The sequence below is a fragment of the Mesoplodon bidens genome, assembly GCF_964165515.1.
Source record: "Mesoplodon bidens genome assembly, chromosome: 12".
Taxonomy (NCBI): domain Eukaryota; kingdom Metazoa; phylum Chordata; class Mammalia; order Artiodactyla; family Ziphiidae; genus Mesoplodon; species Mesoplodon bidens.
In genome coordinates, this window is record NC_138168.1 from 55,543,314 (window position 1) to 55,567,657 (window position 24,344).

The 24,344-nt window shown below is 34.9% G+C and overlaps 1 protein-coding gene across 1 annotated transcript in view; it reads right to left on the reverse strand.

The window, feature by feature from the left end:
- Positions 1-294: 294 nt before the first annotated feature.
- TRDN (triadin) overlaps positions 295-24,344 on the reverse strand; it is a gene marked incomplete at both ends in the record, with an annotated part of 302,114 nt that continues 278,064 nt past the window's right edge. The window contains 8 exon segments of the mRNA XM_081251093.1: positions 295-434; positions 3,216-3,254; positions 5,796-5,837; positions 15,173-15,196; positions 18,207-18,251; positions 18,990-19,025; positions 19,408-19,446; positions 21,969-21,989. Coding sequence (XP_081107219.1) covers positions 295-434; positions 3,216-3,254; positions 5,796-5,837; positions 15,173-15,196; positions 18,207-18,251; positions 18,990-19,025; positions 19,408-19,446; positions 21,969-21,989 — 386 coding nt within the window.

Genomic DNA, 24,344 nt, shown 5'->3' on the forward strand with positions numbered 1-24,344 from the left:
GTAAAACTTAACTTAATTTGTGAACAACCCTACAGTGAGTGGAAATAGAAAACTATAAGTACCCACACCCAGCAACAAACAAATGACAGATTCTTGAGTGCCAGACCCTCCAACTTGTCTACTTATCATTCAATCCCTTTGCTCACTCTTTCTTTCTACACCAGGCAGAAGAGTAAAATATTTTCAAAGAAATTCCCTCGACTATATGATTTCAATTGCACGTGCCACTCTGGACAAACAGAAGATCCTATTTTCAAAGCCTTAAAGCACTTGTAAGGGCTGTGTATATGTGTCTTATTGTCCTTGTTGCTTCTGTTCTGGAGAATTTGGTTGGCCAGAGCTCTCTCCAGGGCGGTGTGCAGGAGTGACAGGAAATTGAAATCCATAGCCATTGTATCCATCCAAGTAGACACATTGGAAGAAGCTGATGGGGCCTAAAGAATAGAGGATGATGATTTATTAAAACAAGTAGAATGTGATTAGGAACAGAGGTAAAACACTGTGAGGCCATCTAATATAATACATATGGACATGGGTTCTCCAGCCAGATAGGCTTGGCAACAACCAGCAAGTTCCACACATGTAAAATCAAGACAACAACAAAAACCTCACAGAAATATTGTGGAAATTAAATAAGTTCATATATGTGAACAACTTGAAATCCTTCCTGGCACATAATAAGTCATTATTAAAATGATAATTAAAAAAGCCTGGCATAGAAAGTCAAAGTGTTTAGTTTATAGGAATCTAGGATGTGCACAGTATTTGGAAAAACTGTTATGTAGTAACAGGTTTCAAAACATGAGCTTATCAATATGCAAAGTAACCAACTCGTGTGTGTGTGTGTGTGTGTGTGTGTGTGTGTGTGTGTGTTAATAACACCACAGAGAGCCTTGTGATTTGTAAAGTCTTGAGGTTTTCCACTTGCCCTTACTCTGGAGGCAAGCACTCTCCTTAGGTGGCACAGTTACTCTTTAGGGCAGTGCCTCCAGGTAGCAGCTCTGTTGTCAGAGTAGAAAACAACACAGGAAAGGAGTTAAAGCCCAGTGAGGCAGTGTGCGCATTGGATACATCATGAGCTCTGGGCCCAGTGAGCCGAGGCTCCCAGGTAGCAGTTTTGTTAAGAGATGGTGAGTTTAGCCCCTCCTCACCATGATGGACCCCTACTGACTCTTCAGTGTGGTTCTGTCAACCAACCACAGACTTCTTGCACATGGCCAGGAAAGAGAATGACAATTGCAGCTAGCAGTATGTGGGATATGGGGGTGAGGGGCGTGCTGGCCAAATCCATGTGAGCCTAAGGGCTTAAGAAGTAGAATAAAGCAAAGTGTGGGTAGAAAGAAGTCAAGGGAAGCAACAAGGGATTATTCTGATTTCATCATCCATGATGTCAGCTGACTTTAATCATTGGATTTTCAGTGATGAAAACAGTTTGGAGAAATCTTGAGTTTAGTTCTTCTCCTTTCCACTCTATCTCATCCAGAATTGTTTTCTATTTTGTTCTAGCCTCAGACAGAGGCAGGAACACAACCCCTCTCCCCACTGGGGGTTGGATGGTTACACAGAAGGATGGCAGTAAACGACAGCACCAGTACTAAACGGGGAAGAGTCCATCAGCAACAGGCTACTTTCCAGATGAACCTTCTGAGCCATAGGCACAGTTCTGACATTTATTTTAATGATGTCAAATAGTTATTAGTGAAAATATCATCATAGCTGCCTATTCCAGATCTTATATAAAAGGCTCATGAATATCAAACTATAGAACTGCTTCATGGTAAGATGAAAATAGAAAATATTGTTTTGCTACAAGTAAATCCCCAAATGAACTTAAAGTACTTGATACCTTGGTACTTTTTTTACTAAAATAATGGAATTATTTTATTTATTTACTTCTTTTTAATTAAACCTTTTACTTTGAGATCATTGTAGAGTCTCATACAGTTGTAAGAAATAATGCAGAGAGAGCCCGCGTATCCTTCACCTAGTTTTCCCCAATGGTTAACATCTTTGCAAAACTATACTATAATATCACAACCAGGAAACTGACATTAATATAATCCACCTATCTCATTATGTTTTAATATTTATTTATGAAATAAGAGATTTTGAGTGTTATGTGATAAAGCCACAATTTGTTATGTGTAGGTTAACAATTGGGAAAGCATTACTATATAAATCAGAAACATGCCCAGATTGACTTTATGGATTTTGCAACCATATCTGAAAGTATTAAAACTGCTTATTTCTTTATATTCCACACAACCTGATTATATGAAGGGTTATAATGAGTTTCCCTCTTATCTGTTGTAGAAGCTCCAGCATCTAAATGGTGCTTAGAACATAGTAGGCACTTAACATTTGTTCAATAATTCAAGTATTAATACAGAACAGGAGGCATTTTCTATTATAGAGGGCATTTTTGTAATTTCCTTCAGAAATACATCTAAGAAATATTGTAAAACCTAGAGAACATTATTGACATCATTTCCTCAGATAAATGTCTATTCTTTACTTTAAAAGCATTATGTGAAGCAAACTTAGGTTACACCTATTTTAAAAATTGCTTCCTTTAGTCTGTCCAGCAATGACTTTTATGCATATGTGAATTCAAGATGTATTGCTTTACCATCTGAAGAAAAATATCTAATTTAGAAGTACTGAAATAATGAGAATCTTGGACATAGAATTTTGTAACTGCATATGAATATTGATTGCATTCTAAAATCAACGATCCCAAAGATCGAATATTAAGAGCCTGCCATATATCGAGAACAATCCAAAAGAACTTTCATTCTTAGAATGAGTTTCTAAGCAACTGAATTGCTGAGACCTATTCCTACATTTTTTTCTTTTTGATATAAAAAATTTCAGCATATCACTTCAGCTTTCTTTTTATAAAGTAGACAGTAGCACGCATTTAAGCACAGATTCGGTTGGAGTGCTCAGGATCAGAGCTGTGTAGAATGGTTTGCAATAAGTGCCACTTCCATCATTACTTTGTAATTCCTCCAAATATGTGCCACTTGCCTGACGAAAAAAATGCAGAACTTCTCTTTGAAATATAAGAGAACTACTTTAATGTTATTCTTCATGTCTGTGCTAAAAATCTTTTTCTTCTAATACTGGTCTTCTTAAGGGAGTCTAAAGTTTCAATTTATATATACCATCTACAGAATGCCTCAGTAGTTTTAATCTTTTTTAAAAAAACTTACTTCTTTGCTTCTTTGTGGAAGACACATCTTCAGCTTCTTCTAGGATACAAAAATATGAAAGTAAATAACTTGTACATTCACAGCTATTATACAAATACGTAAGGAACTGAAAAATGTCAAAAAATGCACAGTATGAAAGAAACAGGAGCTACTTGCCCTCCTTAGAATATACTCTATGTTCTTATTCAGATTCTGTTCAGCCTTTAACTACAAAATTTAGTAGGTAAGATCCAGGAGTAGAAGAGGAGGCAATGAAAGAAAAGAATGGGAAATGTTACAGGCAATTGTTCAGATAGAAACTGGTCCTGATGTTAATGGAGGGCTAGCTGACACCCATTCCTTTCTCAGAAGAGGTTTCTGATGCTCAGAGTTATAATATGGTAAGGATGGAATCTGGCTATGAAACAAACATTTTAGTCAAAATAATTTTAAATTTGTGAGAGACGTAAGTTCTAATGATCATCCTTGTCCTGAAAGAATAGCAGCAGGCTAGTATTCTGTATCCTTTCCTTTTCTCATGTGATTCAAGGACTCTTTTGCTTGAGTGGTATGTACCATGTGTATATCTAACAAAGGATAATTTGACACTATCCATTTGAACCCTCTTTCCCAGGTTAGAAATTCTTAACTGGTGTCCACAGATGTACTTTTGCGAGTTTCCTGTAAAACTATGAAATGTTAAGATATGAGTGTGTGTGTGTGTGTGTTTCATCTAAAGCAGGTTTTAGATTTCATCAAATTCTAAATGAGTTCAAAAAACTTCCTTCTCAAAGTGTGATCCATGTGCCAGTAGTTTCAGCATCACTTGGAAAACTGATATAAACACAGTTCTTGGTCCCCAACCTCAACTTATTTCATTTTAACAAGATTTCCAAATGATTTGTGTATAAAATTGTTTGAGAAGTTATGGCCTAGAAATAAAAAAATATATTAAAATTATAGTTCTTAATAATTCAATTTTTTAAAAAATCTAAAAATTTTAGTATTCAAAAATATCTTAAGACGAGTGTAAATCATTTCATAAGAATCAGAAAACTGTTCTCTTGTGTCTTTTCTCAAAGTGCTATTTTCCACACTGTTAATTAATTCCACTGCCACAAAACTTATATTTTGATGACAAGAACACCTCTTAGGCAAACTCTTATTGTCCACAGGCAAGTCTCGAAGTAGTACAGCAAATATCTATCATATAACAAGCCAAACTAGGAAGCCAGGAAACCCTTCAGGAAAAAAATGCATTAAATTAAATTAGTTGAAAACCTTACAATACAGATGAGGAAATTTAGTCCTGGAAATACTCGCCTAAGGTCATGTATCTGGTTGTAGTAAATTTTTTTGAGCTTTGAGATCTGTCTTCCTCCCTCCCTCCCTTCCTCCCTCCCTCCCTCCCTCCCTTCCTCCCTCCCTCCCTCCCTTCCTCCCTCCCTTCCTCCCTTCCTTCCTCCCTCCTTCCCTTCCTTCCTCCCTTCCTTCCTTCCTTCCTCCCTCCCTTCTTCCCTCCCTTCCTCCCTTCCTTCCTCCCTCCCTCCCTCCCTTCCTCCCTTCCTCCCTCCCTCCCTCCCTTCCTCCCTCCCTTCCTTCCTTCCTCCTTCCCTTCCTTCCTCCCTTCCTTCCTTCCTTCCTCCCTCCCTTCTTCCCTCCCTTCCTCCCTTCATTCCTCCCTCCCTCCCTCCCTTCCTCTCTTCCTTCCTCCCTTCCTTCCTTCCTCCCTCCCTTCCTTCCTCCCTCCCTCCCTTCCTTCCTTCTTCTCTTCCTTCCTTCCTTCCTCCCTCCCTCCCTTCCTTCCTTCTTCTCTTCCTTCCTTCCTTCCTCCCTCCCTCCCTTCCTTCCTTCCTTCCTCCCTCCCTCCCTTCCTTCCTTCTTCTCTTCCTTCCTTCATTCCTCCCTCCCTCCCTTCCTTCCTTCCTCCCTTCCTTCCTTCCTTCCTTCCTCCCTCCCTTCTTTCCTTCCTTCCTCCCTCCCACCCTTCCTCCCTCCCTTCCTCCCTTCCTTCCTCCCTCCCTCCCTCCCTTCCTCCCTCCCTTCCTCCATTCCTTCCTCCCTTCCTTCCTTCCTCCCTTCCTTCCTCCCTTCCTTCCCTCCCTCCCTTCCTCCCTTCCTTCCTTCCTTCCTTCCTTCCATCTTTCCTCTATGCTATTGTTTCCAGTATAGGCAAGTTATCTTAATTTTTCTTAATAAACACATCAATCTCATATTTGAACATTTATGTGAACTTCCTGCTGTCAAATAACATCTCCCCAATCCTTGGTGAAACGATAATTTTGAAATATTGCTCTTGTAAGCAGATTGGCCAAAAAATTATTCAATAATTACTTGTAAATATATCAGTGTCCAGTTAGGCTTCAATATATGGAGGTATATATATATATATATATATATATATATATATATATATATATATATATATATATATGTTTTCCAAATAACATACAAAAACTGTTTGTTTACAAATAAGTCTACCTCTTAATATTGCTTAGGTAAAGCTGAAAACCAGATCAAGAAATAGTTAAATAAAACAGACAGAAAAAATATTGCAGACTTAAGAGAAAACTCATAGTGAACTGAAGATAACAATCTTACCTTTAGCTTTCGTTGAAGCTGGTACATCTTCAGAATCTTCTCCTAGAGAGTAAAGAAAGACATATCAATTCATGATCTATTTCTCAGATTTCCCAAAGAGGAAATATTGTATTTAAAGGTTTTTAAGAGATAGAGGGTCTCTTAATCTATAAACTCAGCATGAAGTGTCTCTATGAATAAGAACTTTCTGACAAATAAGGCAACTTCTCTGACTTGGGCAGAGGGTGGGGAGGAAATAGATGCTGTGCCAGGACTGTGGTCAGCAGGCCAGCGAAGTCTGGCTAGGGCAAGGAGAGCTTGCAGTGACCCTCCCAAACATGCTTGTCCTCCTCTGACTCCTAAAACTGTTTCCCAAAACCACAATCACTTTTGGAATTTTGGGAATTTGAGGTAAATAAATTCATACACATATGGCAGATCAAGAGGAAAATCTCCACCCATGTATTTTATGGGAGCAAGATCAGGGGAGGCAAGAAAGGATGGAGTCAAGGAGGAACATGGATCGATAAATCTTGGGAGAAGCAATGCTTCTTCACCTGAGCATGAGAGGGTAGTGGTGGGTAAAAAAGGGAAAAGATTAAAAGAGATTGTAATTTGGAGAGAAGGAAAATTTTAAAGAATCCACATCGATAGCATAGATTGTTAAATTTATTTTTCTTATTTTTACAGATAACATTTTCCTGTGTAGTGCCCAGTTTGCTCTGCATTCTCTTAGCAAACAGGATAAATAAATAAAAACTACCTAAATAATGCATGTGTATGTACCAGCAGTTACTGCATGTTTATTTCTACTGGCAGTCTATTCTGATTTGTGCAGAGTTTCAGGAAATACTCATAGGTAAGCATCTAGGATCCTTAGGCACAGACACAAAAGTAACTTAGCATGGATTTTTGTATTCTTCCTCACTCTTCTTACTTTATCTAATTCACAGAATCACCTTTTGTCTGCAGAAATACTGAAAGCTCCAAATTATTTTCTCAGCTGATTCATTGATAGATTATCTGTAAATAGCCTGATAGAATATTATGTTCTAAGAGTTTATGTTTTTTCAAGACATCCTAAGAATCTATAGTAGTTCAAGGCAACAGTTGACAGCCAGCCTATTTTAGCTGTCAGGTGTGAAATGCTCCGTCTATACATTCTATCATTTAAAATGATCATGAGTTTTAAAGAAAATTAACTGCTACACTGAGCAATATCCACAGATTCTTGGAATTGCCCGCAGGGAGTAATGAAGTATACAGAGACAATTCACATTTGGACTCTTGCACACAGTGAAGCCAAGGGTATTCAATAAAGTTTGCAATCCTTTCTGAGTGTCTGTCCTGTCACTCTAAGGATAAGACACAACTGTTTTGAGGGTAATGTCAGAACAACTTACCATCACCAGTAAATGAACGTGGACACATTCCTGGTACCCGAAGACTAATAATGGACAGTGACAAACATTTCACCAACTATGCCTTATACACAGACTTTCTCTAGGATCTAACAGAAGGTGTGATCACAGGGGATGAGAACTGCAACTAGTGCCTATTTAGAAGGCTTCGGCCAAAAGTAAGTGCTCCATTTTTTTTTTTTCTCCTGGAACAAAATCTCCATGAATTTAATCACCCATTTTCTTAAAAAGTAGGATTGTTTTAAGTCCACCCCAAAATAAGTGAGATTTTAAAATTATTATTTTATCTCATTGTTTCATCAATTTTGACACAAAATCTTATAAGCAAAGCCTATCTCTAACAAGGGAAGTAACCCATTTTCATCATTATCACCATCATTATCATCCTCCTCCTCACAGATAGCAATTAATGATCACTTACTATGCACCAGTCACTTATGCACTCTTTTTTATCTTACTTCATCTTCCCCAAATTTCAATTAGGTAATTTTATTATCACTATTCACATTGAAAAAAAATAAGACTACTAAGCACAAAGATGTTAAGCAATTTACCCAAGCTTTTAAGTCATGATGGGAACCCAGTCCATCTGAAACCAATTTCCCTGTTATCAGCCACTACCCTGTGAGAACTTTTGTAATTCTACATGTATTCGTTGTTAATTTGTTTTTAACAAAAACTACACTGATGTTAGTATCCATCAACATTCCATTGCAGCAAGTGATATCCAATAAGATTCCATTTCACCAAGGGGCCTCCAATAAAAATGGGAGTCAATCATTTTATCCTGAATTAAGTTTTCATCTATATACCACAAGAAGGCATGTTTTCCTTTTTCAAAGGTTTGTGTCTTTAGGTATTAACTGAGGATGAGGATGGTTTGGTTTGAAAGAAGATTAAATTGAAGATTCTATGAATAAGATTGTCTAAAATTTTAATAACAAATTTAATTTTATACAGCTGTCTGGAACGAAGCTATCAGATATTTTACTTTTTAATTTAGAAAAGTAAGGCATGAACCTTGGTTAAAACAAGATTTGTGGGTGACATTAAAAAAACTCTTAGGCACTAATACTTCTGATACTATGGTAGACAATAACGACAACTACAAAATCACATCTTTTGTTGTAGTGCTGAATTCAGAGGAAGTAAAGGAATCTCCAAACAGAATCCTCCCTCCTGCTCCAGGAAGGGGACAAAACCGTGCTGATACACGAAAAGTAAAGTCATCCTGAGGATAAGTGATTATATTAAAACTGGAACTCAAAAACTAAGTGTACAAGGAGCAAAGTGGAGGTGTAGGGGCTAAGCACCCTTATTAGGTCAGAGACAGTGGGATGAACATATGACTGTCCCAGGGCTCCTGAGAAGACAGAAGTTTTCAGATCTCCTCCAAATCCCACCATAAAAACAGATAGCAAAGGCCATGGACAATATTTATTACAAAATGGAGTGAACCCTAAAGTACTTGTGAATGGGGACAATTGGTCAGTCAAACACCCACCAGGTATCAGTATTTGCAGAAGAGGAAGCAGGAGGAAACAATGGGGATTCTGAGATACCTGAAAATAGGGAACCCTACTACAGCCAACAGATATTTTCTGAAAAGTGAGTCAGAACAACTTGAGATCATCAGTTGAAACTGGGAGAGACTTTGCCCAGTCATTAGCAGGTGAGCATAAAGTGTTCACCATGAGGTCTGAGTGCTGATGCCATCAGGTACCCTATGACCTTGAGAAACTGATGAGCCAGTGTTGACTTTCAAGACAGGACCCCTCAAATGGTAAGAAGCTGCTAGGAGTGGAATAAAAGTTGAGCAGGACAGGGACAATAGAGACAAAGAACGATAAGGTCAGATAAAAATGAGGGAAAGAAAAAAAATAGGACCTCAAAATCAAAGTCCCAAACACAGAAAAGACCATCATGAGTAACAGTCTGAAAAAACAACAAACAACAAATTTATATCACAAAGTACTTCAAATATTGAGATTTTCAAATTCAAAATTTAATATATATGAAATGTTTTAAGAAATGGAATGTAAATTTATAAATAAGGACAAGCAATAGGAGATTGTGAAAATAACAAATAAGTTTTGAAAAGTAACTTATAATAAAAATATAACATATAAAAGCTCATTGGATTAGTTAAAATAATATAACTATTATTTGTTTGAAGTTTTATTAAAAAGTAATTAATTTCTATAACATTAAATTTTATCAGTATAGCTATAAAAAGTTAAATTCATTATTTTAATATCAAAATTAGATCTCAGGGAATTTATAATGATCCAAACCTGTCTATGCAGATAATTTTGGTGAGGTGCTAACAGTAAAATCCTCCCTATTTACTATCAGAGAAAAATTATTACAGAAAAAGATGTCAAAGTTAAATTTCAGCACAGAATCATCTCAAGAAATGCCCTTACTACATCACTCCTTTTAAAATACTCATTTTGAGGGGCAAGCTAACCTAGCTTTACTTAAATGTTGACTATTAGATACTAAGAACAAAAGAACTATGGATTCCTATAAAATCTTTTTCCTTGATACCCCAATACCCACTGTGATAAATATATTGTCAGTGTCTTAGCTATGTCAAGAGCCTTGAAAATCTTCTAGGTGCAAACCTTCCCTTGGCACCATTTGCTTTTTAATAATGTATTTCTCATTTCTTTGTTTTATTTCATGTATTCCCTTTGGACAAGTTCCTGGGGAATGATGTTTTAGGATGTACAGGTTTTTTTTTTTTTCAAAGAAAAAGTTTTCCAAAGACTTAAAGTATTAATATCAATAAGAAATGGTTGCACTGTTTAAAATTCAAGAACATGAATATTTCTTTTGCTTTTAATTTTAAGGTAATAGACCTTAAATATAACACAATCTCACACCTCTTGATGTCTTCCTGCAAACTCCATGGAAAGGTAATTATTAATTATATATTTATCATTATACAAAGAAAAAATATAGAATGAAAATTAAATGACTATTTAGAAATTAGAAACCTACATCCCTTGAAAAAGTAAATCCACAAAACAGGCATTGATTAAACCATAATAGTCTGTGAATCATGAAAAATTTGATTTTGCAATGTAATTTTCACGGATGTAATAGAGAAATGTTATTGAATTGCTGATTCTTTGTTATCCCTATAATAAAACCCTAGGTATTTGAGAATCCAGTCCCCTGGGATGGTTTCAAGAATCTCAATCAGAGCAAGCCACGAGAATTCAGAAAGAGATACTGCCCCTCTCTTTTACATCAGTCTTTTTCCACATATTAAAAACCTCCCCTACCCCCACCAAAAAATCTGGAAATGAATTACATTCTCTGTACATTCAGCACCAAAGCAGGAAAAATTACCTATCAGAGGTGGAGGACCTAGTCCTGTTCAGAAGACGAGATACAGTCACTAGAGTAGAGAATGTGGTTGGAAGGAAGCAATGGGCTCAAAGCAGGAACTATTTCTTGAGCCTCCTTTAGCTAAAGACAATAAGTAACTGAAAAAGAAATAAGAAGTCTGACAAAAGAAAAATTATACAATGTTGGAAAAGGGTTCAGGAAAAGAACAATGGTTCTTTAGTTTAAATGATCTTTAGTATGTTCAATTTGATAAGTATCTGAGGCAGTTTTTGATAGTTGCCTCTAAAAAAGCATGTCAAAAATATGTGCTATAAAAATATAATTTTCATATACTTAGAAACCAACTTATTAAAATGTATCATTCCATGATGCCCTGGACATTTATATCTTATTATCCATAAGAAGAAATATACTTTCTTCCTCACACCTTTCTCTTTTCAGTTACTACTCTTATTCTTACTACTTCTATTACTACTATTCTTGTGAGATTAGACTTTCTGACAATTCCTTCACATTTCACTCCTTTATATAAAATAAACCACTGCCTTCTGTGGCAATAAGTCTAAAGTTTTTTTGGCTTGCAGGTTCTCTACCTCATAGTTTCACCCTACATATCCATACTTTTCAATACTTTCTAACACAAGCCAAAGCAATTTTAAGAAAGAAAAACTGAACTGGAGGAATCAGGCTCCCTGACTTCAGACTATACTACAAAGATACAGTAATCAAAACACTATGGTACCAGCACAAAAACAGAAATAGAGACCAATGGAACAAGATAGGAAGCCCAGAAATAAACCCACACACAAATGGTCAATTAATCTATGACAAAGGAAGCAAGAAAATACAATGGAGAAAAGACAGTCTCTTCAATAAGTGGTGCTGGGAAAACTGGACAGCTACATGTAAAAGGATGAAATTAGAACACTCCCTAACACCATATACGAAAATAAACTCACAATGGATTAAAGACCTAAATTTAAGGCCAGACACTCTAAAACTCTTAGAGGAAAACATAGGCAGAACACCCTATGACATAAATCACAACAAGATCATTTTTGACCCATCTCCTAGAGAAATGCAAATAAAAACAAAAATAAACAAATGGGACCTAATGAAACTTAAAAGCTTTTGTACAGCAAAGGAGACCATAAACAAGATGAAAAGACAACCCTCAGAATGGGAGAAAATATTTGCTAATGAAGCAACTGACAAAGGATTAATCTGCAAAATTTACAAAATGGGCAGAAGACCTAAATATACATTTCTCCAAGGAAGATATACAGATAGCCAACAAACACATGAAAGAATGCTCAACATCACTAATCATTAGAGAAATGAAAATCAAAACTACCTCACACTAGGGGCTTCCCTGGTGGCGCAGTTGTTGAGAGTCCGCCTGCTGATGCAGGGGACACGGGTTTGTGCCCCGGCCCGGGAAGATCCCACATGCCGCAGAGCAGCTGGGCCCGTGAGCCATGGCCGCTGAGCCTGCACGTCTGGAGCCTGTGCTCCACAATTGGAGAGACCACAACAGCGAGAGGCCCACGTACCAAAAAAAAAAAAAACAAACAAAAAACAAAAAACTACCTCACACTGGTCAGAATGGCCATCATCAAAAAGTCTACAAATAATAAATGATGGAAAGGGTGTGGAGAAAGGGAACCCTCCTACACTGTTGGTGGGAATGTAAATTGGTACAGCCACTATGGAGAACAGTATGGAGGTTCCTTAAAGAACTAAAAATAGAGCTACCATATGATCCTGCAATCCTACTCCTTGTCATATATCTGGAGAAAAACGTAATTCAAAAAGACACATGCACTCCAATGTTCATAGCAGCACTATTTACAATAGCCAAGACACTGAAAAAACCTAAGGGTCCATCAACAGAAAAATGGATAAAGAAGATGTGGTATATATACACAATGGAATATTACTCAACCATAAAAAAGAATGAAATAATGCCATCTGCAGCAACATGGATGAACCCAGAGATTATCATACTAAGTGAAGTAAGCCAGACAAAGACAAATATCATACGATAGTGCTTACATGTGGAATCTACAAAAAGGATACAAATTAACTTATTTAAAAAACAGAAATAGACTCACAGACGTAGAAAACAAACTTATGGTTACCAAAGGAGAAAGAGGGAGGAGGAATAAATTAGGAGTTTGGGTTTAAAATATACACACTACTATATATAAAATAGATAACCAACAAGGACCTACTGTATAGCATAGGGACCTCAACTCAATATTTTGAAATAACGTATAATGGAAGAGAATGTAAAAAAAAAGTATATATATATATATATATATATATATATGTGTTGAAGCGAATCACTTTACTGTACACCTGAAACTAACACAACATTGTTAATCAACTATATTTCAAGAAAATTCTTTTTAAAAACACAAGCCCTCAACTCCAGCCAACTCTTCCTTTGATTGCCTCTATATACTATTCTTGTTTGCCCACTGTGAAATAACAGAAAAATATATATATTAGTCTTTGCTCCTAGTTCCTGGTATAAAGCTTGTAAAACCCTTGGAATTTCCTGGGTGACAGGAGAGTCTTTTGTTCTCATTTGGCAATGCTTGGTGGGCCTCTAGATATGGGTTTGTCATCAGAAAGACCAAGCCAGATTAGAAATGTGGCACTTTCAGCCTCACACCCCACCTTCCAGGAAGGGGAGAGTGCTAGAGATTGAGTTAAGGATCCATCATGCCTATGTGATGAAGCCTCCATAAAAGTCCCAGAAGGACGAGGTTAAAGAATCTTCTGAGTTGCTGAAGACATCTACATGCCAGAAGGATGGTGTACCCCAACTCCATAGGGACAGAAGCTCCTGTGCTCGGACCCTTCCAGGTGTCGTCCTGCGTATCTCTTCATCAGGCTGTTCATTTGTATCCTTTATCATATCTTTTATTATATAATAAACTTGTAAACCTAAGTAAGCTTTCCCCTGACTTCTGTGATCTGTTCTACCAAATAATTTAATACAAGGGAGGGATGTCATGGGAAAGTCTAATTTGTAGCCAAGTAGGACAGAAGTTGTGGATAGCGAGGGGACCTACTATTTTTGACTGGCATCTGAATTTGAGGAGTAATCTCATGGGACTGAGTCCTTAACCTATGATATGCTAACTCCAGTTAGTATCAGAAATGAATTGAATTGTAGGACATCTAGCTGGTGTCACAGAGAATTACTTGGTGTGAAAACAATCCTACTTGCGTGGTGTCAGAAGTGTTAGGAGTGTGTTAGTAGTGTGAGAGTGATGGAGAAACACACAGGAGCAGTGAGTTTCTTTACACTCTCTTTTTCCAATTATCCAATCCTAACCATTTTTAAATACAAATCCTGGAGTTACCTCCTATATGAAGTCTGTCCTGACTACCTTTGGCTGTAGGGGAAGGGTATGGAGTGGGATAGTTTCAGAGGGCTTTCCTGAGAATGAAATATAAGCTTTGCTCTTGAATCAGTGAGACACTTCTGTACTCTTGTAATTATTTTCCTTTTTTTAAACGCCTGAAGCAAATCCATGTGGGGCTCTATTACTTGCAGTCAAAGAAATTTGAATGAGATATATGGCAAGCACCACCTTTACCAATTGTCTTGTATTGTCCTCAGTACTCACTAAATGTTGAACACAGCAGAAGCACTCAAGAAACACTGAGATCTTCTCTGCCCAATGCAGTAGCCACTGACCACCTGGGCTATAGGGAATTGAAATGTGACTAGTACAAATTGAAATGGGACTTAAGTGTAAAATACACAATTTCAAAGGCTCAATTAAAATTATGTAAATTATCAATATACTTCTATATTGATTACATATTGAAATAATATTTATATATAGAGTTAAATAAAATTATTAAAATTGTTTCCACCTGTTTCTTTTTACCCTTTAAATGTGCCTACTTGAAAATTTAAAACTATACATGTGGCTCACATGACGTTAGATTATATAGCACTGATTTAAAATGATTTGTCTTCTTAAATCCAGAAACATGGGAAGGAAATTTGCTATTTCCCAGAATTTTAGAATTTATAGGGAAATTTATAGTTGTATCCTGTATAATTTGAGCTCTCCATACCCAGATTGTGGCATTTCAGAGTATTTTCTGAGAGTTTAGTCTCTTTATGTTATATACAAGATTAGACCCATTCCTTACTATGTATTCTTCTCAGATATATAATTATAATTAAGTTACTGAGCATTAGAAAACAACAGCAAAGGAAACATTATTGCTCAACCACATGTGCTCTGTAGCAAATTTTTAGTGATTGAGGGTTTAAGGCAGAAGCAGGATTATTTATTCCTTTCTACCTCAATCACTGAAAAGACTGATGTATTGAATGCAAGTCACTTTAATCTTCAGGTTCGAGAACATGTATTTCTGCTACAAGTTATCATTTCAAATAACGTAGTTTAGTTTTTTTGAGTTTCAACATAAATAAGATGAAAAGTTATCAAATTCCTGTCAGAGGGTATAGTATGAAATGACTCAATCTCTGAACACATTAAAAAATAAATATTTCATGAATTTCAGCTTGAAATTCATATTGTGTGCCAAAGAGAATTTATCATCAATACAAGCAGTACTTACTTGATACTCTTGTAGGTTTTTCTGCTAAAAATAAAGAAAAAAAGTCTTGCTTAACTCAGGTAAAATGCAAAGAAATTATACATCAATAGGCTATATAAATGTATCTAATATCTTTTGACTTTCTTCCTTATTGTTTAGGAGTTGGTGAAGAAATGTAGCTCTCTATTGCCTGATAACATGGATCTTTGTAAGCTGTGACAAAGTGAGAGAGTGGCATGGACATATATACACTATCAAACGTAAAATAGATAGCTAGTGGGAAGCAGCCGCATAGCACAGGGAGATCAGCTCTGTGCTTTGTGACCGCCTAAAGGGGTGGGATAGGGAAGGTGGAAGGGAGGGAGATGCAAGAGGGAAGAGATATGGGAACATATGTATATGTATAACTGATTCACTTTGTTTTAAAGCAGAAACTAACACACCATTGTAAAGCAATTATACTCCAATAAAGATGTTTTAAAAAAAAGGATCTTTGAATAACTTAATCGTTTTTATGTGAGACATCAAAAAAGCTATTAATCATTGGAGATTTCACAACATATTTATGCTTTTTTTTTTTTTTTTTTTTTTGCGTTACATGGGCCTCTCACTGTTGTGGCCTCTCCCGTTGCGGAGCACAGGCTCCGGACGCACAGGCCCAACAGCCATGGCTCACGGGCCCAGCCGCTCCGCGGCATGTGGGATCCTCCCAGACCGGGGCACGAACCCGTGTCCCCTGCATCGGCAGGCGGACTCTCAACCACTGCGCCACCAGGGAAGCCCATATTTATGCTTTTTAAACACTCATTAAAATCAGCAGGATCTTTGTTAAATTGCTTTGGATTAATTATAATTATACCTAACTCCAGTGAAATTGCTTTGTATGATGTAATTAATCTAAATATCTGCTTTACAGTTTGCAAATTCCATAAAATATATTATTGAGAATTATTTTCCTTTCACAGATGAATAAAGACAAATAACTACCCATTAGACTATAAAATATAAATCTTAAAAAGCAACATGCAAAATCAGCTTAATTTTTCATAATCATTTATTAGTTTCAATGAGGGATTATAATTCTTCAAATATGTTTTTCCATTAAACTGTATGAATGTAGGACAAAGATATAAAGTGGAATGATTGTCCCAAATACTACAGCAGACATTCTAACTTTCTGAAATAAAGAGGATTGGTAACATCTGTATTCCATTAACATTAGTCTCATTTAAAGGGCTAGGTTTGAAAATATAATTTTTAAGGAATCTGCATAACATGTTTTACTTTGAGACTTATAGAGTTTCTGATATAAACCTAAGAATTACAAATTTAGAAAAGTTAGGTTAATGCCAACAGAAAGGTTTATTTTTGTGGGGGGGATACTTATGTTTTCAGTGACATTACAGCAGCACGTGTATAAAATTGCAAAACAAACAAAATAATTCAGAAAAATGCTTTAGTAAAGCTAATGTTATAATTTTTCCTTTAAAAATACTAGCTTTGGCTAAAAAGACAAGAACTTAGAAAGGAATAAAATAAACATTTATTGAGATGCAATGAACCATTCGTTGAGTGAAGGAATAAATAAGAATGTGCCTGTATTCTCAACTAGCTCTAGGTTGGACTTGTGCTTTCACATATAACAATTTTTCCCTTCTGTGTATTCATAATATGAAGATCTTAGAAATAATGGACTCACAGAAGAGAGTAAAAAAGGAGTATCCATCCAATGTCCAAATCCCTAGAATCCCTTGTGCAGTCCTCTAGTCTTAGCACTAATAGACAACATCCTTGGCGACAAAGTGGGGTACATTTTATCTTTGGGCCGCTCTGATTGGTAGAAAGCTTTCCCGTATATTTGCCACAGTGTGGTAGGATAGTGAAATGTAATTGAATGGGCTTAAGTCTTTGATGTCACATCCACTTGGAGGCAATTCCTGTCTCTATTATGTAAACACTGAGATGTTAGACTTCCCTTCATCTAGCATCAACTCAGCTTTAAACTGGGAATGATAATTGGTCCTGTACTAAGGAGGAAATTGAGCTAATAATAGGAAAGGATATATCTACAGGTTTTCAAAATAATCTATTTCTTTTCATTCTCTGGCTAAATATCTTAAAAGATATCAAGCTTTTGCAGAAAATTCCAATATAAAAATTGTGTTCCTGTATCTTTGTACAAATTTGATATTTCTCTTATTCTAAATGTTACCTCTTAATATTACTGATAATTGTGTCTAGATATGCCCTGCCATTACAAGTATACATACTACAGTAAGAAACAACAGGGAACCAGTGAAAAACAAGAGTCCTCCCCAACCCCTGCCCCCCACCCCTGGTACACACACACACACTAGAGATCTATGTATTTACTATGAATGAAAATTCTTGCTCAATTATGGCATGTTTACTTAGCACTTTAAAATTTAAAGCATTTACTTTTTGTTACATTTTGGATTAGTTAGATTCGCCTAAAATTTTATGACCCAGACTACATAATTCAGCTGTACACTTATAGTTTTATGATAATATCACCAAAATAGGTCATCCTCATGTTAGGTAAAGAACATCTACCTGACATGTGCATGCTGGCATCTACCTTCTACTACCCACTTTGCGTCTACATTGAATTAATTTCAAGGACCAGTATATAAATAATAAAAATGTATACATGATATTAGCTACATTTTATGTAGTCATAGATAAAATGAATCTCGGCATCTCGGCTTCCTCTTTTTACTACTCTCTCATTCTTGACCGTAGTCATGCTGCGAAAGTCTTTTGCAATAAAATAAATTCTTCTTCTGGTATGTACTCAAATATCTTATGAAGGTTTAAGTTGTTAATAGTTTCTATCTCCACATTTCCTAGTTTTCCACTGAAATGTAAGCTTTCTGCTAGATTTCCTACCTGTCCACTTCCTCTGCTGTTAGAAGTAGTGTATACCCACTAGACTTCCTTGCTTTAAAAAAATTGTGTTAATATTAAGCACCAACGTAATTCAGGCACCTCCACATCAACATAGCATTTGAATCTTTACAAAGTTCAAGATTACCTTTTGTCACATTGTGTAATTGAAGACTTTCTTTTCTAGTTGGCACTGTATATAAAGAAAGTGTAAATTAAAATATGAATTTTTAAAGAAAAATTTCATAAAATTTTGGTTCACTTCATCTCTAAGCTTTAGCAACGTGAGAATAATTTAAATGTCGTAAATATTTTCTTGAGGCTTTAAAAAAAACTTTCTCTTCTACTAACACCTAACAAAAATAAATGATTGTTTTGTTTGCATAAACAAAGATATAACATAATCAGTGATTTCAGGGTACTGAAATGAATTACAGACCATGGACAATGGGTCATTATGATTAACTGAATTTAGGTATAAACCAGAAGAAAAGTGTCGTCTTTTGTTTTTAACAATCTTTTTGGTATGGCTAAGAATGCTTTCCTCATGACTCGATAGAGTATTTCTCTAATGATTAAGGTCTTTGCAAGTTTTTTAGATAACTACATGGAAATTAGTGATTATCATATTATATTATGTAGTTTACCAAAGAAATAAACCTAATGTTAAGAAAAAAAGCAACTTACAATGCAGCCTCTATCTAGTTGCTCACCAATGACCCAACACATGACTGCATACTGAAGGAGTGGCCTGCCATCCATTGCTCCTTTGACCCTGCCATTACCACATAGCCAGGATTATTGACCAAATTTCTTTTTTTAATCAGACCAGCAATCATCACATACATAAACAAAAGTTTTATTTAAAATTGAAATAAATTTTGACTCAAAATATTTTGACTTCAGGGCCTTTCAATCTTTTAAAAATTACCTTTTTCTTCTTTAAGATGTTTCATTTCTGCTTTTTCTATAGAGATAAAATGGTAATTAGAGTCATATACATATTTATTCATAGGTCTTCCTAAGGTTTGGAATTACATATTTTGTAGTCAATATTTACAATTCAGGAGTTATATGAAAAGAACTTTATGGTGTTAATTTAGCAATAATAGGTGGAGTTTGCTTTGAGATCTAAATTCCTGTTCCCTTTAGATATCTAATAATAATGCAATACATACACCTGTTGCATGGGTAAACCCAAAATGAGCTGCAGTTCTGACACATGCTTTAAAATCAGTGTCCATATTTTTATGAATTGCTTTTAAGTAGTATAATTTGTGTAATTACATATTTTTGAATTCCTGTGCTTTTACCACTAATTTGATATGCATGTCTTAAGACGTCTTTACCTTTACTTTCCTTTTCAGATTTTTCAATTGTCTTCTTCACTAGAGTGTAAAATAACAAGAAATCATTTGTTTATAAAACATAATTTTCTTACTCAATCTTGGAGTAAATATTTAGAGTTGAAATTTAATCCCATAAGTGGAAGGGGGTCAAGGCTCTACTTTTTCAAGATGTGAAGAAAAAGTCTCCCTCCCATGTGTGAGAACATATGTATTTTTGTTACCCTTGGTTACTTGGCTTTGTAAGGCAGAGCCCCCTCCTTTTGTTTTTGTTTTTTACATGCTTTGAAGTAAAGCTAGAGGAAGCCATGCATTTATTAATAAGTTTAAATGAGTAACAGAAAAAAAATCTAAATTTTTTATTGTTATCTGTAGGAAATGAGAATTTGATCAGTGCTATGGATGCTCGGTAAATAAACTGTTGAGTAAAAAAAATGTAAGAGTCACAACATATCTCTGGGCAAAATGTGGACACATGCTTTTTAAAGCAGAGTTTTGGTTGATTGATGCTTTTCTTCAACTATATTTATCTGACAAGAGTAAGAAGGAAACCAATATTTAATGATGACAATGAAGTATGTAGTGGGAATGTTATATATGTTATTTCATTTAATATTTATAACAAGTCTTTTGGGAAGTCATTATGCCTGGTCTAATAGATGAGGAAACTGAGAATCTGAGCTGTTAAGGTATTTTCCCAAATGTTACACAGCTAGACAGAGACTCAAATTTAAATACTTTTCCCACAAATCTATGTTACCTCCTCTGGGAAAGTAAATATTTACCTGATGCTGTTACTTCTGATGTTTCCTCTTTAGAAAAAAAAATAGAAAAAAAGGAAGAAAAATAAAAGGGAAGAATAGTTTTGTTTTTCAGTAGCAGACAACTGAACTTCATCTGCATGTATTTCCTATTAAATTCCAATAATAATGAAAACAGACATATACTCAAAATGGCACAGAGACATACTGGTAACTAATATTTCTGAAAACTGTAGCTAGAATCTATTCTGGAAATAGAACCACTCTACAAATTAATCTTAAACAGTCGATTCATATATGGTAGAAAGAATCAATCTGAAGTTCTTTGGGTGGTTTTCTCAATTACAATTATAAATCTCCATTACATAAATTTTTAACACCATCTGCACATGTGCATGCATGCATTCATTTATTAAATATTTATAAAGCAACTTCATGTATAAGATGTACTGAGTTCAATGGGTGGTGTTGAGAGATGAGATTTTAAAATATCACAAAAGTAAACTCAACTCATGATGACTACAGTCAGAGTAGTGAGACAAAAAATAAAAATGTTATTTGTCTTAGCCTATGATAATGTAGAACCAACCCTTCATTTTGCCCTTTTAGTAAATTCATAGAACAATTATTTTTAAAAATATAACATGTCAGGCTTTAAAGAATATAGCTTTCCTCACAAATCAGTTCAAATGATAATATTTTCTATAAAACTGATACATTTAATTATCAGTCTAATATAACTTTTTTGGAAGCTATTTTCAAAGTTCAAGGAAAACTAGTTAAAATATTTTATAAGAATGAAGATGTAAAATAATGTTTCATAAACTAAACAGTATTTGCCAATAATTATGCTGATATTTCATATTAGTATTCTAGTTTTGACTTTCAGCCCTTAATTTTTGTAATACCCTTCATATTAGTAGCAATTACACAAACTAAATATACTAGAGATTTTTGCCAACCCAAAGGCAACATTTAATGTTTAACGCTGGCATCGAATCCATTCAGAAGAAAATCGTAGATGCATTTCTAAGAAAGCTGTCGTAACACTCTTAAGGAAACAGGTTAGTCCTTGGCATTTAAAAACTTTAGGCTCAGCTTCTAGATACACTCTTGATTGATATGCAAATATTTCCCCCCAGGATAATGTCTAGGTCATAATTTAATGTACTAGTTTCATTTTTATGAAATTGCATAAATTTTCAAAAATTTCATAAATTGTTGCATTCTTACTACCATTTGAAATGCCAAAATAAAACAGTGATTCTGAAATACTAAAACAACTCACCTTCAGCTTTTGAAAAAATATGAAAATAAAAAGCTAATGTGTTAAGATTAAATATTTGAAGACAGGCACTCTATGTTCTGAACTTTTTTTTAACCCAGCAGTGATGATAAGAGGAATCTCCAAACTGTGTTTACTCAATACACCCTAACAAAAAACTGAAAGTACAGAAAAGAGAGATGCAACCACCTTTTTTTTTTTCCACAGGTATTAGTTATGGTAACTGTGTTAATTACACAGATAATGACAACACAAGTCATTTTAGGCATTTCTTCACATACCCTGGTATAGAGTAATGTATCTAATAGGCACTCAATAAATACATGTTCAAGGATTAATGAATACAATACACACAAATATTCTTTGTCAGTAAGAATCATTTATATAGGTAATGGTGTAATATCTATTGCATTAATGAAATACCATACTAATTTTTACTGCATGTACAATTTAAAGAAACTATAAAATTAAAATTAATTAAATAGCAAATTCTTAAAACTTTAGAATGGTACACTTACTTGGAGTTGGTTTTGGTTTGTCTAAAAAGTAAAGAAGAAAAGAAAGAAAATAAAAGAAAAAGTCAGTGATCATTTTCTAGCTATAGGTAAAATATCAGCCTTTTATATTTCCTAATTCTGTTTGTTTGAGTTAAAATAGGAAAAGGCTAAACTTATATTAAAATGAGCAGTAGGCAATGCATTTTGAGTAATTTTTAAGTCATATTCCAATGAATTCCTCAAAGAAGTTGTAAAGCTTGAAAGTATAGTGTCTTCTTGGTCTCAGCTTATCCCTGCAAAGCCCCATATTTCATCTTATGAAAAATGAATGCTCAGGATAATCTGAACTCCTTACTGTTTCTGAATGGCATAAAAGGTATATTCTGCCATGTCTTTTCAGAATACATATTAATATTAATTAATATTAACTATTTAAACTCTTCCAATCCAGTATTTTTTTTTAATTTTTTAAATTTATTTATGGCTGTGTCGGGTCTTCGTTTCTGTGCGAGGGCTTTCTCTAGTTGCGGCAAGTGGGGGCCACTCTTCATCGCGGTGCGCGGGCCTCTCACTATCGCGGCCTCTCCTGTTACGGAGCACAGGCTCCAGACGCGCAGGCTCAGTAATTGTGACTCACGGGCCTAGTTGCTCCGCAGCATGTGGGATCCTCCCAGACCAGGGCTCGAACCCGTGTCCCCTGCATCGGCAGGCAGACTCTCAACCACTGCGCCACCAGGGAAGCCCCAATCCAGTATTTTGAATAAAGAAGCTGACTATAAAATCTCAGGAAAGATAAGTGAATGGTGGGTGAAAAACACAAAGCTATATTATCTAAATACATGATTTCTTTCTCCAAACTACCTTGTCTTCTGAAATTATTAACTAAAAGCATGAGTTATGCAGTTTTACATGTAAATAGTCATAGAAAACTAGACAACATTTCATCATGATTGCGAAGAATTTGAATCATCCAAAATTAGGTCAACTAATTCATTAATGGTGGGAATAAAAATTAATATAATTTTTTAAAGAACAATTAGGGATGTCTATAAATATTTCATTGAATGTATCATTGCACTAAAAAAATTTTACTGATTTTACCCCAAAGATAAATTTACAAAACTAGACAGGTAGGTATATTTTTTATTGTATATCATTAAAGAAAGCTTGTTAGATAACTTAAACATAGGTCAATCAGAGACTAGTTAACTGTATACAACTGTACAATAGAATACTATTAATGAAGAAATTCTTTATGTACTGATATAAAAAGATCTTCAAAAATACATTCTTAAATAGAAAAACCTAGGGACAAAGCTATTTATAGTATGTCATGGTTTGTGTAAAAAAACTGGGAATATATATATATATAATTCGTATATATGTATGTTTATATGTATTTTATATATATTGCTAGAAGGAGACATTAAAAAATAACAATGATTACCTATCAGACATTTTTGGATATTTTGGGAATGGGAACTGGTAGAATAGGAAAAAAGAGGAGAGGGAGGGATATTTTCACAGTTAGCCTCCTATATGCCTTAGTGTTGAACCATGCCAAGTATTATATATTTTTTAAATTGAATAATAGTTGTAAAAGTATTAAGCTATTATAGAATGGGATAACTTCTATTTTAAGCAATTAAACCAAGTTGAAATTCATGATTAGTTTTCAGTGAAATGTTATATGTGCAATTTGACAGGATATTTTACAGTATATAAACAGTGAATCAACATTACCAGTCTGATAAATGATATTAATATTGACATCAGTGAAATACTGAATATTTTGGAAGGGTCTTATGAACCATGAAGGCAAATACTATTTTGTTAATACTGCTGTATTATAATAGAATGCTTAGCAATCCATATATATTGGTTATAATATTTAGGAAAATGTTTATCAGCACTATCACAGCCCTTATATTAGATAAACTAGATTCTACCACAAAACCACAAGACTAAACATTACCAGGAAATAAAATGAAAGGTACTTATACGTTTTGCTTTAATTTTCAAATTTAATAAAAATAGTGAATTAGGTCAGAATATAAACCAGAAAGGCAAAAACACCTGTTTTTATAGATGGAGATTCTTTTTCTTGATGTTCAGCTTTTTCTAGAGAGAGAAATCAAAATTAACTGACACTCTGTAGATTGTTTGCATAGCAAGCAATTTAGTATTTACATATTTGCAGGTGATCCTCAGCATGCCTCCAAAGCCATTTGCATGTAACTTGGAACACAGAAAGCATATTACCATAGAAACACATTATAAACAAGGTCAGGTTCATTCTCAGGACATCCTGTAAGATACTTCAAAGGCGCTAGCCCTCTTAGGGCCATGTGGTATAAGAAGAAGATAGAATATGACAAAAAGGAGAATAATAATAAG